This window comes from Sphaeramia orbicularis, chromosome 17 (assembly GCF_902148855.1).
Source record: "Sphaeramia orbicularis chromosome 17, fSphaOr1.1, whole genome shotgun sequence".
In the NCBI taxonomy this organism is placed as follows: domain Eukaryota; kingdom Metazoa; phylum Chordata; class Actinopteri; order Kurtiformes; family Apogonidae; genus Sphaeramia; species Sphaeramia orbicularis.
The window spans coordinates 31886948-31903209 of record NC_043973.1 but is presented as its reverse complement, the minus strand read 5'-3'; the positions used below and the strand labels follow the sequence as shown (position 1 = coordinate 31903209).

Genomic DNA, 16262 nt, shown 5'->3' with positions numbered 1-16262 from the left:
TAACACAAAGAAATATGTAATTTTATGTCTCACCTTTGTGTGCAAGGATGCAAAATTAAAATCATTGATGACTGAGATGGATTCCTGTCAAGTAAATTAAAACAAAAGTGATTATGGTTGTTTTGTTTTGTTTTGTTTTAACCCTTTCATGGTCACTGGTCACTACAGTGGACAGTTCTTCTCCAGCATATCTCTTATATTCATGGATTTTGTTGTTTTAGTTCCATATCAGCCAACACAGTGGACACTTATGCATCATCCCATTCACTGCAATTCATACCATTACTGTAACTTTGCTGTTCTTCATAAACCTGGTCTGCACTAACATGTTTGAGTGTAAAGCAATTGCTAATTGTTATTAGACTGTAATTGACAGTTTTGTTTAGTTTTTTTACAAAATGTTTTGTTTTTTTGCATATTATCTCCATGAAGTGAGTAATAACTAATATTAGTGTATGTTAAAATATGAGAAAACATCAGATTAGCAGCATTAGAAATGTTTTTATTTCATAGTTTTCACACAGTATGTCAGTAAATACACATTTCTTTGCTTCAAAACTTAAATGCATGGCGTCCATCTGAGTGGACATTTTTGCAACTCCATGAAAATAGGTTCATAAAAAAAAATTTTCAATCACATTATTTTGTTCATGTCTAAAGAGGAATAAAAAACAGGACAAAACAAATCTTAAGGTTCGCATAATTCATGCATAAAAGGGTTAAAGAAGACAAAGAAATAAACATCAGAAAAATAAAATAAATAAAAATCCTCAGTGCAGCTACCTGAAAACTGGACTTGAACATGTCATTGAAGAATCTGTACTTCCTACCTCTAAGAATGAAAAACCAGATGGACTCAAACAGTTGTCTCATGTTGCTTCAATATTAGTGACTGAACATGAAACACACTATGAACTGTTTTTTTCAGGAGCTCATCATCTTCAAAGCAGAGGACCATGAGGACTCCAGGAGGTGCAAGCTGAAAACTAAACTCTGAAGGAACAATCACCTCCTTGAAGAGTGAAAGAACAAGGAGCGTCAGATCCAGAAGGAGCTTTAGGAGGAGGGAGTGAAAAAGGAAGTGTTGTTCTGCTGCCCACATCAATACTCTTGTTGTGCTGGCTCCAAAGGAGGAGGAGTTAGCAAGGAATGACCTGTGATGGACAACCCAGTATGAGGCTCTGGAGGAGGAGGACCTCAAATAAAGAAATAAAACAGGAGAAGGCTCAGGAGGAGAAAGACTGGCAGCTCAAGATGAAACTCCACATCTCATATGATCAGATATGCTACCTGCTGCTCCTTTTTCTTAACTGTAAAGAGTTTCAAAGATTTAAACCATTTATTTTAGTTTGGAAGTAAAGTTAGTTAACTGTTTATTGTCTTTTTAGGAGATTGTCTTCAGAGTCAAGTTAAGAAAAAAAAAAAACTAAAAATGAACAGCAGAAGTGTATCCATAGGAGGACATCAAGGCCAAGAACACAGACAACAGAGAGGAGGAGGAAATGACCAGGACAAATGTGGACGCTGGAAAGGAGGAGCAAAAATGGAGCAGTGATAAAAACAATGTGGAGCAAAACAACCAGAGGACGCCAAAGAAGAAAAGGGTAAAAGAGTAAAAGGGTAAAACCAGATTCCCAGACCCCTGCCCTCTTCTCCACTCACCCCTTTCTATCCCTTAGCCCCTGTCCACCCATTATCCCTTCCCACTTCCTCTTCCCATTACTAACCCCTTTTTCCCACTTTCAACCCAATACTTCTTTCCTTTGATAAAAACATACATAAATAACAAAACAGCATGAATAAAAAAAGATTTTAAGATTTTCTGTATGTGTTTCCTGAATGTATGTATGATGTGATTCAGTGAATGATTGAAGGTCCATAGATAATAATAAACAGATTCATGTTTTCTCATATATTGTGCTGCTAGGCAGGAACACTACACATATAATCATGTATAATAGAAAAAGGACTATTTACATTTACAGAATGAAACAAGAAAAACTTTTGATAAATGACTTAAGGATTTAAGGGCACAGAGTATTAAGACATCTAAACCGCTAATTTAGGAATCTCCAGGCTGTAAGCTTTTTATGAGGGATTTCTGTCCTTCTTTGCTGTCAGCATTACAGAGTCACCGCGAGGCGAAGGGATGAAAACAGGTTTAACCTGAAGAAACAGAGGTAACTGTAAAGTTACTGGGTCAGTGTAAACACAAACCATCCATCTTCTAAATCTGGCAACAGTCTGCAATCCGGATCACGCACATTTCCTGTTTTATTCTAAGTCATGAGTGTGGAAGCCTAAGCCCTCTCAGGTTTAAGCTTCCATCTTTTACACCCACTGGTGGAACTCTTGTTTAGGTCTTGATTAACAGTAGATCCCCAATAGTAGATTCTTCAAAATCAAGAATCCCTGAAATAACTGTAAAGCTCAGATAAAACCTACAACAATCAGCAAGTACCTGCAGACAGTACTGGGAAAAGTATTTCTACTTCAGAAATAATACAGAAAATGATCCCTTTACTGTTGTCAGTAAAATGTAACAGGAAAGTAAAAGACATGGTGCATCAACCTGCATTATAACCAATATATTTGATTCAATCTGTTTTTCTTATTTGTATTTTCTATGTATCGCTGTATATGTAATAATACAAAACTTGTTACTAATTTATGACCGAATATGTTACAATTATGATGTTATGTTATAACTCAGTTATGGTAAATAAGGTAATAGGGCCCAAAGGTCAAAGGGTCAAATGTAGGCTTTTTCTTTCATTGTAAATGAACAACATTGATTCACCAGTAAAACCCACTGAGTTGGATCAATGACAGTGGATAGAGACACTTGTTTTATGTTCAATTAATGATATCTTTGCTGACAAAGTCACTTTTTCTTCAGTTTTCTCTGTTTTTGATATAATAACCCTCAAATTTAATATAAGCTTTTATGAACGTCTACATGATCAGTGAATTAAATAGAGGAGAACACCTGATTTTCAGTGGATAAAACACAAAATAAATAAGATAATATACAATAAATGGTGTCAAATCACTTTAGAATGGTTAAATATTGAGAAAAATTCATTTGGGAACTGACACAAAAGCAGCACTGGGTCTTTACAGATTAATCAGGAAAGACTGACTGAGTTTGAAAATGCCTTTTTCAGTACAGATCCAGGCGAAATAGGCAGCTGAACAGTTAACAACATTTCAGACAGAAACCAAACACACAAATACACAAACATCACATGATGTACAAATATAAAATCCACAAATATATGGAAGTTAAATACATCAGTTTAACATGTTGGGGACAGTTTGATGAGTTTTAAAACTGAGCACCAGGTTTCATTGCAGTTTTATGTCCTCTGTAGAGTTGAAATGATCAGTTTCTCCATGACTTAATAAGAGAATCAGTTCTCCAGTCAGAGCACCTCAGATCTGACTGCCTTTCAGCATCATATACTTTCATTAATAGTAACCTGGTTCAAGCTTTTGTTCAACTATCAATCCATACTGAAACAAGTGGTTCTAGGCACAACAAACCCCACCCCTTGCACGTATTGTAGTGTATTTTGGCATGGATCCAGCTGATGTCATCACGTCTGTGCATATGCTGATGTCGGCATATCAATTGCCTCTATAAATTCCCCAGTAGAGTTCCTCAAATTTCTGCAGGGCCAGGGCTAAATGGAGGTGATTTATCTACACAATGCAGTTTTATTTGTACTTTATTTATTTGTGTTCATTTCCTGATTGTATTTTTTCACACTTTATTAGGACACAATTACTTCTCTGATGTCAAAGACTCAGTGCCATTACGATAAATATTGCATCTATGTTGCCTGTATCTTTATTGTCTGGATGTAACTACATGATCTCACCACCCCAACCCCCAACCCCTTTTTTTGGGGAATTTTTTTTATTACAAGGATAATACAATTCAATACTTTCCAACAGCTGTGAATGCTCTGCAGATTTGATAATAACATTTCTTATTTCAACCCTTTTTTCCACATTTTTTCTTTTTACCTTCGAACAGAAAATTGGAGACAAGACATGCTGCCTACAAGACTCAGGTACATTTGACTAATGATGTTGACATTGATGGATGCCAGACAACCCCCCCACACACACACACCACACACACACACACACCACACACACACACACACACACACACACACACACTCAGGTTGTGTGGTAGTGACAAGGGATTCATTATACCACATCCCCACTCTAACATCAGCAACCTCCATAGGAGTATGTGATACCAGGTGTGCTGATCAAGTGCAGACCACAGAGCTGATGTAAGGCCAAGAACACAGACAACAGAGAGGAGGAGGAAATGACCAGGACAAATATGGACGCTGGAAAGGAGGAGCAAAAATGGAGCAGTGATAAGAACAATACGGAGCAAAACAACCGGAGGACGCCAAAGAAGAAAAGGGTAAAAAGGTAAAACAAGGGTAAAACCAGATTCCCAGACCCCTGCCCTCTTCTCCACTCACCCCTTTCTATCCCTTAGCCCCTGTCCACCCATTATCCCTTCCCACTTCCTCTTCCCATTACTAACCCCTTTTTCCCACTTTCAACCCAATACTTCTTTCCCTTGATAAAAAAAAACCCATAAATAACAGAACAGCATGAATAAAAAAGATTTTAAGATTTTCTGCATGTGTTTCCTGAATGTATGTATGATGTGATTCAGTGAATGATTGAAGGTCCATAGATAATAATAAATAGATTCATGTTTTCTCATATATTGTGCTGCTAGGCAGGAACACTACACATATAATCATGTATAATAGAAAAAGGACTAATTACATTTACAGAATGAAACAAGAAAAACTTTTGATAAATGACTTAAGGATTTAAGGGCACAGAGTATTAAGACATCTAAACCGCTAATTTAGGAATCTCCAGGCTGTAAGCTTTTTATGAGGGATTTCTGTCCTTCGTCTTTGCATTATAGAGTCACCACGAGGCGAAGGGATGAAAACAGGTTGAAGTCACTGGGTCAGTGCAAACACAAACCATCCGTCTTCTAAATTTGGCAACAGTCTGGAATCCGGATCACGCACATTTCCTGTTTTATTCTAAGTCATAAGTGTGGAAGCCTAATCCCTTTCAGGTTTAAGCTTCCATCTTTTACACCCACTGGTGGAAATCTTGTTTAGGTCTTGATTAACAGTAGATCCCCAATAGTAGATTCTTCAAAATCAAGAATCCCTGAAATAACTGTAAAGCTCAGATAAAACCTACAACAATCAGCAAGTACCTGCAGACAGTACTGGGAAAAGTATTTCTACTTCAGAAATAATACAGAAAATGATCCCTTTACTGTTGTCAGTAAAATGTAACAGGAAAGTAAAAGAACACATGGTGCATCAACCTGCATTATAACCAATATATTTGATTCAATCCATTTTTCTAATTTGTATTTTCTATTTATCGCTGTATATGTAATAATACAAAACTTGTTACTAATATGTGATCGAATATGTTACGATTATGATGTTAAGTTATGACTCAGTTATGGTAAATAAGGTAATAGGGCTCAAAGGTCAAAGGGTCAAATGTAGGCTTTTTCTTTCATTGTAAATGAACAACATTGACTCACCAGTAAAACCCACTGAGTTGGATCAATGACAGTGGATAGAGACGCTTGTTTTATGTTCAATTAATGATATCTTTGCTGACAAAGTCACTTTTTCTTCAGTTTTCTCTGTTTTTGATATAATAACCCTCAAATTTAATATAAGCTTTTATGAATGTTTACATGATCAGTGAATTAAATAGAGGAGAACACCTGATTTTCAGTGGATAAAACACAAAATAAATAAGATAATATACAATAAATGGTGTCAAAGTTACTGGGTCAGTGCAAACACAAACCATTCGTCTTATACTGTATATGTGACGAGTTTGAAGTAAATTGAAACAAAATTGATGTTTTTATCTAGACATTTGAAATGCTGCCCATTATAATTAAAAGGGAGAAGAAAAAAAGATTTTAAAGATTCATAAAAAAATTTGAACTTTGACCTACTTTTCCCAAAATGTAATCAGATCTATTCTATGTCACTGGTAATCTATAATCAGTTTGGTAGGAATTCAACCTAATTTTGCTGCTAGAGTGTTAACAAACAAACAAACAAACAAACAAACAAACAAACAAACAAACAAACAAACAAACAAACAAACAAACTGTCATGTCAGCTCCCAGACTGTGTCTGGATTTTGTCTGTCTTTTCGGTGTTGTCTGTCATTTCCTGTTTTATTTTGTTAAATTTCCCTCATGTGTCATGTCTGGTGTCTTTACTTCCCTTCCTTTAATTGTTTCACCTGTGTCTGATTACCTGACTCCACCCTGATGTGTTCCACCTGTGTGTAATTGTCTTCCCACCCTCTTGTGTATTTAAACCCTGTGTCTTCCCCTCTGTCTTTGCCAGTTTGTTTGTTACACTCGTGTGCTTACTAACCAGGGTTTCTTGGATCCTGTCTGTCCGCCCGTTGTGACCCGTTTTGTCTACCGGCCACCGATTCGCCTGTTCCTGTTCTGCGCTCGTCTGTTGTGACCTGGTTCGTTTATCCGACTACCGATTCTGCCTATCCCCTGTGTACCTCAGCCTCCAACGTTTACCTGTGTGTTCGACCCATCGCCTGGATTACTGACTGTGAGTTTAGCCTGTCCCTCATGTCCCGTTGCCTCTTGTATTGCCTTCCCGTGTATGACCTGGTCTGTTTTTTGACATCCCTGTTTTTTCCTAGTAGGGTTGCCGTTGGGATTTTTCCGACTCGGTCACACTGGCCGCCCGCTGACCTCGCTCACGGCCCAGACGTCTAGCCCCGAACTCAATGTCTTCACAGATTTATTAATCATTCTGTGTAGTGCTTTTACCATTGTGATTGTGTTCAATAAACACACTCGACTTAACATCTGTCTTTTGGTCTTGCATTTGGGTTCAGCCTTTGTACCAGACCTGTTACAGTACAAACTGGCAAAGACGGAGGGGAAGACACAGGGTTTAAATATACAAGAGGGCGGGAAGACAATTACACACAGGTGGAACACATCAGGGCGGAGACAGGTGATCAGGCACAGGTGAAACAATCAAGGAGGGGAAGTAAAGACACCAGACACGACACATGAGGGAAACTTGACAAAATAAAACAGAAATGACAGACAAAACAAAAGACAGACAAAATCCAGACACAGTCTGGGAGCTGACATGACACAAACAGAACCAAAAACAATACTCCTTGCATCCCCTTCGTGGGGTAAATATGTGCATACAGGTGACATACAGTATGCATCAGATTAAAGGCACATTTAACTTTCTTTTCCTCAGTTTTCAGGCATTGATAAAAGAACAGCACATATTCAGCTAAAGTGAATGCTTTAAATATCTGAGAGATTAAACAAAGTACATGTACAAGGTGTTGAGTAGTTACCAATGACCACATTTCTAAGTCTGTATTATGAGCCAATGTGGATATATGTGAAGTATGTACAGCATTCTAACAGCTTCTATAAACCAAAGAGGTTGTATTTAATGTGACCTCCCTTTGCACTCAGTATGGCTTTAACTCATTTGTTCAGACAATGAGATTTATCACATTCATTTTCTAATGTTTTATACCAGATTTTGTTTAACACATGTCAGATGTTTCTGTTTGTGCTACATTTTTTCTTGGGGTCAGAGGTCACACTGAATAGTAACTTTAACCTTTAGAACCTATTTTTCTTTGTGTGTGTCTTTCAAGCTTGTGCACATATTTCCTATATTTTCTTGTTGCACCTGGAAAAAAAGGGGATGTGAAATAAATACACATACATTTTTTCAACATTGCAAAACAACAAAGCTAGAGGACATCCTGTATACTGACAGTACTGTATATAATCATATCTGGAATTGAATTTTTAGACTCACTTGAAATTGAAAGTAGCCTTTATTTTTGATCAAAAGCTGAGAGACAAGATGTCATTTACTTTCTGTTAGTATATTATGAAGAAAACATGCATGATTTTACTTCTGATTATGAATTTGAGGTCGCTGATGACAGTTAAGGTGACTATTGCACTAAACTCTCATTCATATCTATTCCTGTCAGAGGTCTGTTTAGACACAAATTTCGATCCTGAACAGATGCCAGTTTTCTCACATTTTTCTCCAAATAACCTTGACTGTAAATAAAGAGGAGGGGCTGTGGAGTGTGGTCCCAGGTTTATAAAGACCCTGTCAAAGCTATGAATGCCACTGCACCCGGTGATTCAGGTATGAAAGCAGCAGCTCTGACTCTGACATCGCAGTTCAGGTGTCTTTTTTTCTTGTACATTTCTGATAGATGCTGCATTTGTCACTTTCTTTCTTTCCTCTACAGGTTGTGGAGAACAAAATGAATGCCTTCCAGGTGATCTCTCTGACTCTGCTGTCCGTCCTGGCAGCCAACGCTCAGGTCATCATGCCAGGAAGATGCCCCAGGCCTGCTGTTCAGAAGAACTTCGATGCTGCCAGGGTGATTAGAAACTTTTTTTTTTTTTTACTTTAACACATAATACAGGAAAAAGGCAGCATTTCTCACCATAGAGCTTTATTCTTTATTTATTTATTTAGGATCCCCATTAGCTGTACCATAGCTACAGCTATTCTTCCTGGGGTCCTTACAATAATCTTTACAACTTGTCAATGTGAATAACATACAATATAATCATACAAAACAATTTTCACATACTACATCACATGCAAAAAAAGAGACAAAAACACAGACACAACAGCTCCTTTAGGTCAGCAGTGGTATAGTATATTTAGTACATATATTCAGTTAACCCAGGCATCAATCATTTATGGTCAATAGATGTTTCTTAATTGATTTCTTAAATTTTATTTTACAGTTTTCTTGTGTGATGTGTTCTGGTAGTTTGTTCTTTTCTTGCATAGCTCTGTTTATTACCATTCTTTTCATTGCATTTGTTCTTGATTTGGGTAGCGTAAAATTACCTCTGCTTGTCTGCCTGGTTGCATAGCTATGTCTATCTGAATTAAAACAAACATTTTTGTACAAGATAGGTGTTTTTTTTTTTTTGTTCTAATAACATTTCTAAAGAAAACCAGTAATGAATAAAGTCATCTTTTTTTAACAGAGAGCCATTTCAAGTGCTTATGCAGTGCATTAACATTTGTTCTGTAGCCATACTGCAATGCAGTGCGAGCGGCTCTATTAATTACGTATCAACATTAATTATATCTCAACAATAATCTATTAACAGCTAAAAGTTCATCCTCTCTGTCACCTCTGCAGTATCTTGGTACCTGGTATGATATCCAGAGACTGCCTCACAGCTTCCAGAAGGGCGAGTGCAGCACTGCCACCTACAGCCTGAAGAGCCCTGGAGTGGTCGGTGTCCTCAACAGGGAGCTGCTGTGAGTATCACTCTGGAATGGAGTTGGAACATTGATTTTCCTTTTTAGTGTTAATTTCTCAGCACAACATACACTATCTGACTGGAAAATAATACTTTATGAACATACTGGAACCAAAAATACACAAGACCAGAATGTCCTATTTGAAACAGCATGTTTTCTTCTTTGTTACTCTCAGAAACACAGACCTGCCCATAACACCACTGAAAACATAAATGCACTTTCCACATTAACCCTTTCATGCATAATGGTCACTCCAGTGGACAGTTTTTCTACAGCTGTCCTCTTATATATTCATGGATTTTGTTATTTTACTTTCATATCAGCCAACACAATACACAATACACTGACATTGATAACATTACTGTAACTTGGCTGTTCTTAATAAACCAAATCTAACATGTATGAGTGTAAATCAATTCCTTGTTATCGTTATTAGACTGTAATTAACAACAAAAGTTTTTGTAACACTTTATTAAAAGGTCTAGTTTATAATGCATTAAGCGCACATTCATAAGACATTATAATGCATTTATAATGCATTATAAAAGTCATTACAACAGTTTATGATCATGTAAAACAACTTATACTAAGGTTAATAAAGGCCTAATGTATTATAAATTCAGCTTTCATAATGTTTTATACATCCATACCAAAGTGACAACAGTGTTTGAAGGAAGAATCTCAAATCCTCAGTTACAGAACACATTCTAACCATCATAACTGTAGCCAGTTATAAAGACACAGAGAACTGCTGTGACATGTAGTTTCTGAAACTGAATAATGTCTTTTTATAAACATCAATAATAAGTTACAGGCTGACTTTAAGAGCTTTTTGTAAAGTGACAACAGTGTCTAAGGTTATTAGCAGTTGTATGATATTACAACACAAGTATGATGACGTATGAGCAGTATCTGCTGGCTCTGAGTAAAGTGTAAATCAAAAATTATATATCAAAATGTTCTTAATAACTCTTTTTTGCAAAAAAAAATATTAAAAGAACAGAGACAGTAAATAGAAGTGTTACATGTTGCTTTGTACATAAATAAAAATAACGTGGTAGCTCTAAATCTTTAACTCAAACACATACTTTTTTTTTTTTTTTTTTTTTATTAATAAATATGAAATCTCTAAAATAGATGGATATAGGGCCAGTGACAAAACCTAATAAAATTTCCCACCTAAAAAAGATAAATTCCTTCACACGGCTTTGGTATGGATGTATAAAACATAATGAAAGCTGAATTTATAATACATTATACCTACACTCAAAATACTTTATTAACCTTGGTGTAAGTTGTTGTACATGATCATAAACTGTTGTAATGACTTTAATAATGCATTATAAATGCATTATAATGTCTTTTGAATGTGCGCTTAATGCATTATAAACTAGACCTTCAAGTAAAGTGTTACCAAGTTTTTTTTTGGTTTTTTTTGGCATATTATCTCCATGAAGCGACCAGTATTGGAGTTCACTACAAACAAAAAGTTAGGGATATTTCTTTTTTTTTTTTGTCTTTTTTTTTGTCATTTTTGCCATTTGTAAATAAAACTATGTCTGGTTATTAAAAAATGTGTTTCAATTAAATTCACACAAAAAAGTAAAAAGCATTGTGCAAAAATCCCAACTGAAACAAATAACTCAAAAATTTGAAATATCCATAACTTTTTGTTTGTAGTGTATGTTATAATGTGAGAAAACATCAAATTAGCAGCATTAAATGTTTTTATTTCATAGTTTTCACACAGTATATCAGTAAATACATGTTTCATTGCTTTAAAAATTAAACGCACATTTCTGCAACTCCATGAAAAATAGCTTCATAAAAAAAAAATTAATTATAATCTCATTGTTTTTAAAATGCGAAAAGAGGAATAAAAAAAAAAATCTTGATTAATGTTCTCAAAATTCATGCATGAAAGGGTTAAACCACATAAAACAAACATTACAGCCATACATGTAATGTTTATCATGTCTGTGTGGATGTGAAGGCTGTTTTTGTCATCTAATCATCAGAAATAATGGAAGTTATCATGCCCCAGTGTTTGGTCTTAGTTTTTTCTTGTTTTTTCATCTTTTTTGCAGCCCAGTGTAATCTTTATGGCCAGAAAATTTTGTTAACATACAGGACACAAAAATATGAACAAACAGAATGTCTGTGCAACAAAAGGGCAAATATAGTGGACCATAAGTTTATCTGAACACTGATTTTTTTCCCCCCTCTTTTGCCCTTGTTTTTCGTGTACCATCCCCACCCTTCCAAACTGGAAATATAAACACAGTGTCTTAATCTGAATACATGAGTAAAATCCACTTATGTACAATGACGTCTCAAACCAGACATGCATGATCTTGGACTTTTAACCATTGTTTTTGTCATATATGTGATTTGTCACTTGATTCTGATTAAGATGAAATTCTGGTGGTGTTTTTTTTAATACTCTTTGTCACTGTAGCTAAATGGATTTTTTCTGATATTTTACTGTTGTAGTCCTGATGGCAGCATTAACACCATCAGCGGCTCTGCCTGGGCTAAGGATCCCTCTGAGCCCGCCAAGCTGCTGGTCTCCTTCTTTGAGAGTAAGAGCCACTTATTCACTGCAAACTCTCTGCATGGGACAATTATTGGTAACACTTTATAATAAGTACACATTATGAAGCATTAGTTAAGCATTAACAAACACTGAATCCATTATTTGTAAAGCATATTTCTGACATGAATACTCATTAATATATGGTTTATAAGCACAGTTATGAATGTTTTACCATTACTCATTCATAATCATAATCTCATCATTCAGTCATGCAGTTTGTTTAATAATCCCATGTGCTGTGTCTTTCCTTTGTTAGAATAACTCAGACTTTTGTGAGTCTTTAGGCATTTCCAACCTTTAAATCTCATTTGTAAATGCTTTATATAGCATAGATAGTGCACACTTTAGATGAGCTCACACCATAAACTTAATGAGTAGTAAGTGCTTTATAACTGCCTGAAATAATGAATTCTTGTATTAATAACTGTTTATAGGACATCTATTGGAAAATAAATGTCTGAGTTTGTATAAAATATCCACTAAAATATTCACTAATCAATTTTAGTCCGTCTGAATAGTGTATGTGCGAACATAAATGCACATCATAACTGGTTTGTAAGCGATGCAATACTAAATGTTTAAATGCTGAATCCATAATTTATAAAGTGTGAAAATACAATCATTAAGTATATTGTAGGTGAGCTTATGAATGATGAGTAAAACCATCATAACTTTGCTTATAAACCATATACCAATGAGTATTCATGTCAGAAATATGCTTTGTAAATGATGAATACAGTATTTGTTTATCAATAACTAATGCTATCATTAATGATGAGTAAAACCATTATAACTGTGCTTATAAACCATATATTAATGAGTTTTTGTGTCAGAAATATGCTTTATAAATGATGAATACAGTATTTGTTAATGGTTAACTAATGCTTCATAGTGTGTACTTATTATGAAGTGTTACCCAATTATTCACTAATCCCTCTTTTTAAATGATTAGAATGCATTCTCTTCAGAGTCTTATCCAATGTAATATTAACTGTCGACCCTCTGTCCTGTCAGACTCCCCCCCCGCCCCCTACTGGGTGCTCTCCACAGACTACAACAGCTACTCCCTGGTCTACAGCTGCACTGACCTTGGGGTTTTCCATGTGGACTTTGCTTGGATCATGAGCAGAGAGCCCACCCTCTCTGAGCAGACCCTCACAGAGCTGCGTGGTACCCTGTCCTCCATCGGAGTCAGTGTGGACAAGCTGATCAGCACCGTCCAGGACGAGGCCCACTGCAGCGCCATGTCCCAGTAAACAGCCCGAGTACAGACCAACGACAGCTGTAGTGCTTGTGTTCACACTGTGAATGTGTTCAATCACATTGCATGCAAAATCAATGCAATAAAACCATCCAAACATACCGCACATGCAGATTTTGGTCTGCGTTTGGTGGGTTTTTGTCAGCAAGGTGTATACTATAGTTTTAGGTACAATTACTAAAATACTGCTGTGTAAAATGAACCACTGAACAATAAATTATATGTAAATTATCTTCAGTAACTCCTTGATGCATTTCTCCCATCTTGTATTTAATATATCTTAAGATATATTCAAATATATGGGAATAAATGCCTTGTAATGGATCATTTTCTGCCCCACAGAACCTTGGTTTTTTTTGCAATTGCCTAGACATGAAGAGTGATACTGGTGACACATGAATTGATACCTCAAACCTCTAACTCAGCTATAAAGTGAATTATAAAAAACCTTACCACGCTGTCTGTTTTACACTCAGCTGTAACTTACATGATACTTTAAATAAATAAATAAATAATAAGTACAGCTGTAAACAATTTGTTAAAAGCCAAAAGCTCTACCATTGAAATATCACATGTATTTATCCATCATCTGTAAATGCACATATGAAAACACAGGAAAACAAACCAAAATGTCACAAATCAGGACCAAAACAGATAGAATTATGGGATAGTAGATAGCGTTCAGGCCTGCTGTTAAGTGTGTTCAGCAAATTGAGGCCAATTATGGAGTTAGAGATAAAGGACAGGAGTTCAAAAGTTGGGTTTGTGTAAGAGGATGATGTCTGTTCAGGGACTAGAAGTAATGAAAATAAGCAAATATGTTAGATCATAGTCTGTATTTACAGAATGCTACAAATATCAGTGTCGTACACTTCAGGTAACCAGGTAAGTAGCATATTCTATATTTAGTACTTTAATGAGCACTGCAGCTGGAATGTAGAAGTAACTGTGTTTGTGAAGCAAAATACACTATTTTATAAGGGTTTAAAATGTATTTACTGAAGTGTTTGCCTGTGCAACATGTGTTAGATACTGAGTACATTTGTGTGTGTGTGTGTGTGTGTGTGCGTGCGTGTGTGTGTGTGTGCGTGTGTGTGTGTGTGTGTTTGCATGGCGTTTCGTCAGAAAGGGCTGTAGCCATTGTAGAAAAACTATGAACTTGGCTGTTATCACATCACGTTTGTTCATGGCGCACATTTCTATGTATGCACATATACTGTATTAGACACATTATACACAACCTCTGCACAACTCTTGTGTACAGAGATTCTGACATCTGTTAGTCTATATTAGGGTGGTCCAAAAATTTTTTTTCAGATTCTTTGGATTGGAACCCTGCATTTGGTTCCATATCTGGCCAAATTACTTCAGTCCAAATTTTATGCAAATTAATATTTAGAGGTTGCACAAGACACGTGCAGATTGCTCTATATACTATAGCATAACTAGCCAAATGAATAAGGCACATTAGAATAATTTGTAATTTTATTCTCAAAATCAAACTGCAACTCGCATAAAAATGTTACTTAGAAAGTCCAGCAACCACTTTTGCTTTATTGAAATGACCAAAAATGTTTGTGTTCTTTGACAACTTGTTGCCAGTACTGTTTGTGATCTGCATTTTTTGTTCGGCTACAGTTGAAGTCTGGAATAAGCTCCACCCCTCTGTCAGCAACATCATTGACAACTTTTTTGGAATGCACAGTTTTCTCAGCCTTCTGAAAGTCTGCATCATCAGTCCAGTCTACTGGAGGAATTCTGAGGAATGTGAATGAATGAATGAATGAATAAATTTATTTTGGTTTTACATCAATCATTGTACTCAGTACATCAATTGTAATAAACATAAAACCCAAAAAGGAATAGGTTGGAAGCAAAAACTTATTTTTTTGCCTATCCTTTTCAACTAATACACTGCTCACATCAGCTTAAATGTGTACAGCATCCAGCATTTACACCATATTAACAAATAAAGAAATAAAAAAAGTTAACAACAAAACACATCTACCATCTCAATTCAATATTTCTGAATAATTTAAACTTAAAGTCTTATTATTATTATTATTATTATTATTATTATTATTTTTTTTTTTTTTTTTTTTTTTTTTTTTAGACTTCGCCAAAGGAGTGGATAACTTAAGTGCATCATAAGGTCCATCCCATAATTTCACACCCACAATCCCAATTTATCTAGACTTCACATCAGCCTCCACTCTAATCCACTTACACATATCAAAATCACTGAAATTTGAATTACTCTCTCTTAATTCCAAGAAACCACGCCTGGTCTTTGCGACAAATATTTTTATCCTTCATGTTCCATATACCTATTTAGAAACAATTCTTTAGACCTCTTTTTAAATACATTTATGTTTGTACTTTCCTTTATCTCCTGTTCTAGATTGTTCCACACAGTCGCTCCACAGCTTGTTATGCTCATACTTTTCATTGTTGTTCTTACTTTATGCTTTTTAAAATTTAGCTCTCCCCTTAGATTGTATCCTCCTTCTTTGTTTCTGGCAGATCCAAAGTTTCAAACAAACGCATGGTGCTGGTGGGGACAAAATTACTGATCTCCTTCCCTTCATAATCTGCTTGATTAAGGGCATCCCAACGCTTTAGTGGAACTGAGAGAACCTTCATTTTCCATCAAGTTGTCAACCATCAGCTGCTTCTGCTCTGGTGTCACACTGGAGTCACAGAATGCCAGGACAACCAGTTCTTCACTCCAGTACCACAGATATGGGTGGTCTTACTTCATACATATATTGCTAGCTAAATCACTCAAACCTTGGTTTTGATAGTACTGCTCTTCTCTTACAGGTCAGCTCAGCTATGCTGAAAATGAACAATTCGTCCATTTCCAGGAAACTTCCAGCAACTTGTGCAACCTCTAAAACATCTCCTTTTTCTTCCAAATTTTTCCTAAATCATCTTTTGAATGCCAAAACCTAATGCAGGGTTCTAATTGAGG

The 16262-nt window shown here is 35.8% G+C and overlaps 1 protein-coding gene across 2 annotated transcripts; it reads left to right on the top strand.

Annotated features, from left to right (window-relative positions):
• Positions 1–7751: 7751 nt before the first annotated feature.
• LOC115437806 (apolipoprotein D-like) lies at positions 7752–13400 on the top strand. Of its 2 annotated transcripts, XM_030161154.1 has the most exons (5): positions 7752–8282; positions 8389–8523; positions 9307–9428; positions 11925–12013; positions 13042–13400. In XM_030161154.1, the coding sequence occupies exons 1-5, from the start codon at positions 8259–8261 to the stop codon at positions 13281–13283; spliced, it is 612 nt and encodes a 203-aa protein (XP_030017014.1). In that variant the 5' UTR covers positions 7752–8258; the 3' UTR covers positions 13284–13400. The 2 variants fall into 2 exon arrangements, with proteins under 2 accessions (XP_030017014.1, XP_030017013.1); XM_030161153.1 differs by lacking the exon at positions 7752–8282 and having other exon boundaries at positions 8290–8523.
• Positions 13401–16262: the final 2862 nt, after the last annotated feature.

Excerpts from the sequence above, each read along its gene's own strand:
- LOC115437806 (XM_030161153.1), top strand. The coding sequence starts at position 8,353 with ATGCTGCATTTGTCACTTTCTTTCTTTCCTCTACAGGTTGTGGAGAAC. Across the intron at positions 8,524-9,306 it reads AGAACTTCGATGCTGCCAGG|TATCTTGGTACCTGGTATGA; the intron begins GTGATTAGAAAC and ends TCACCTCTGCAG. Across the intron at positions 12,014-13,041 it reads GCTGGTCTCCTTCTTTGAGA|ACTCCCCCCCCGCCCCCTAC; the intron begins GTAAGAGCCACT and ends CTGTCCTGTCAG.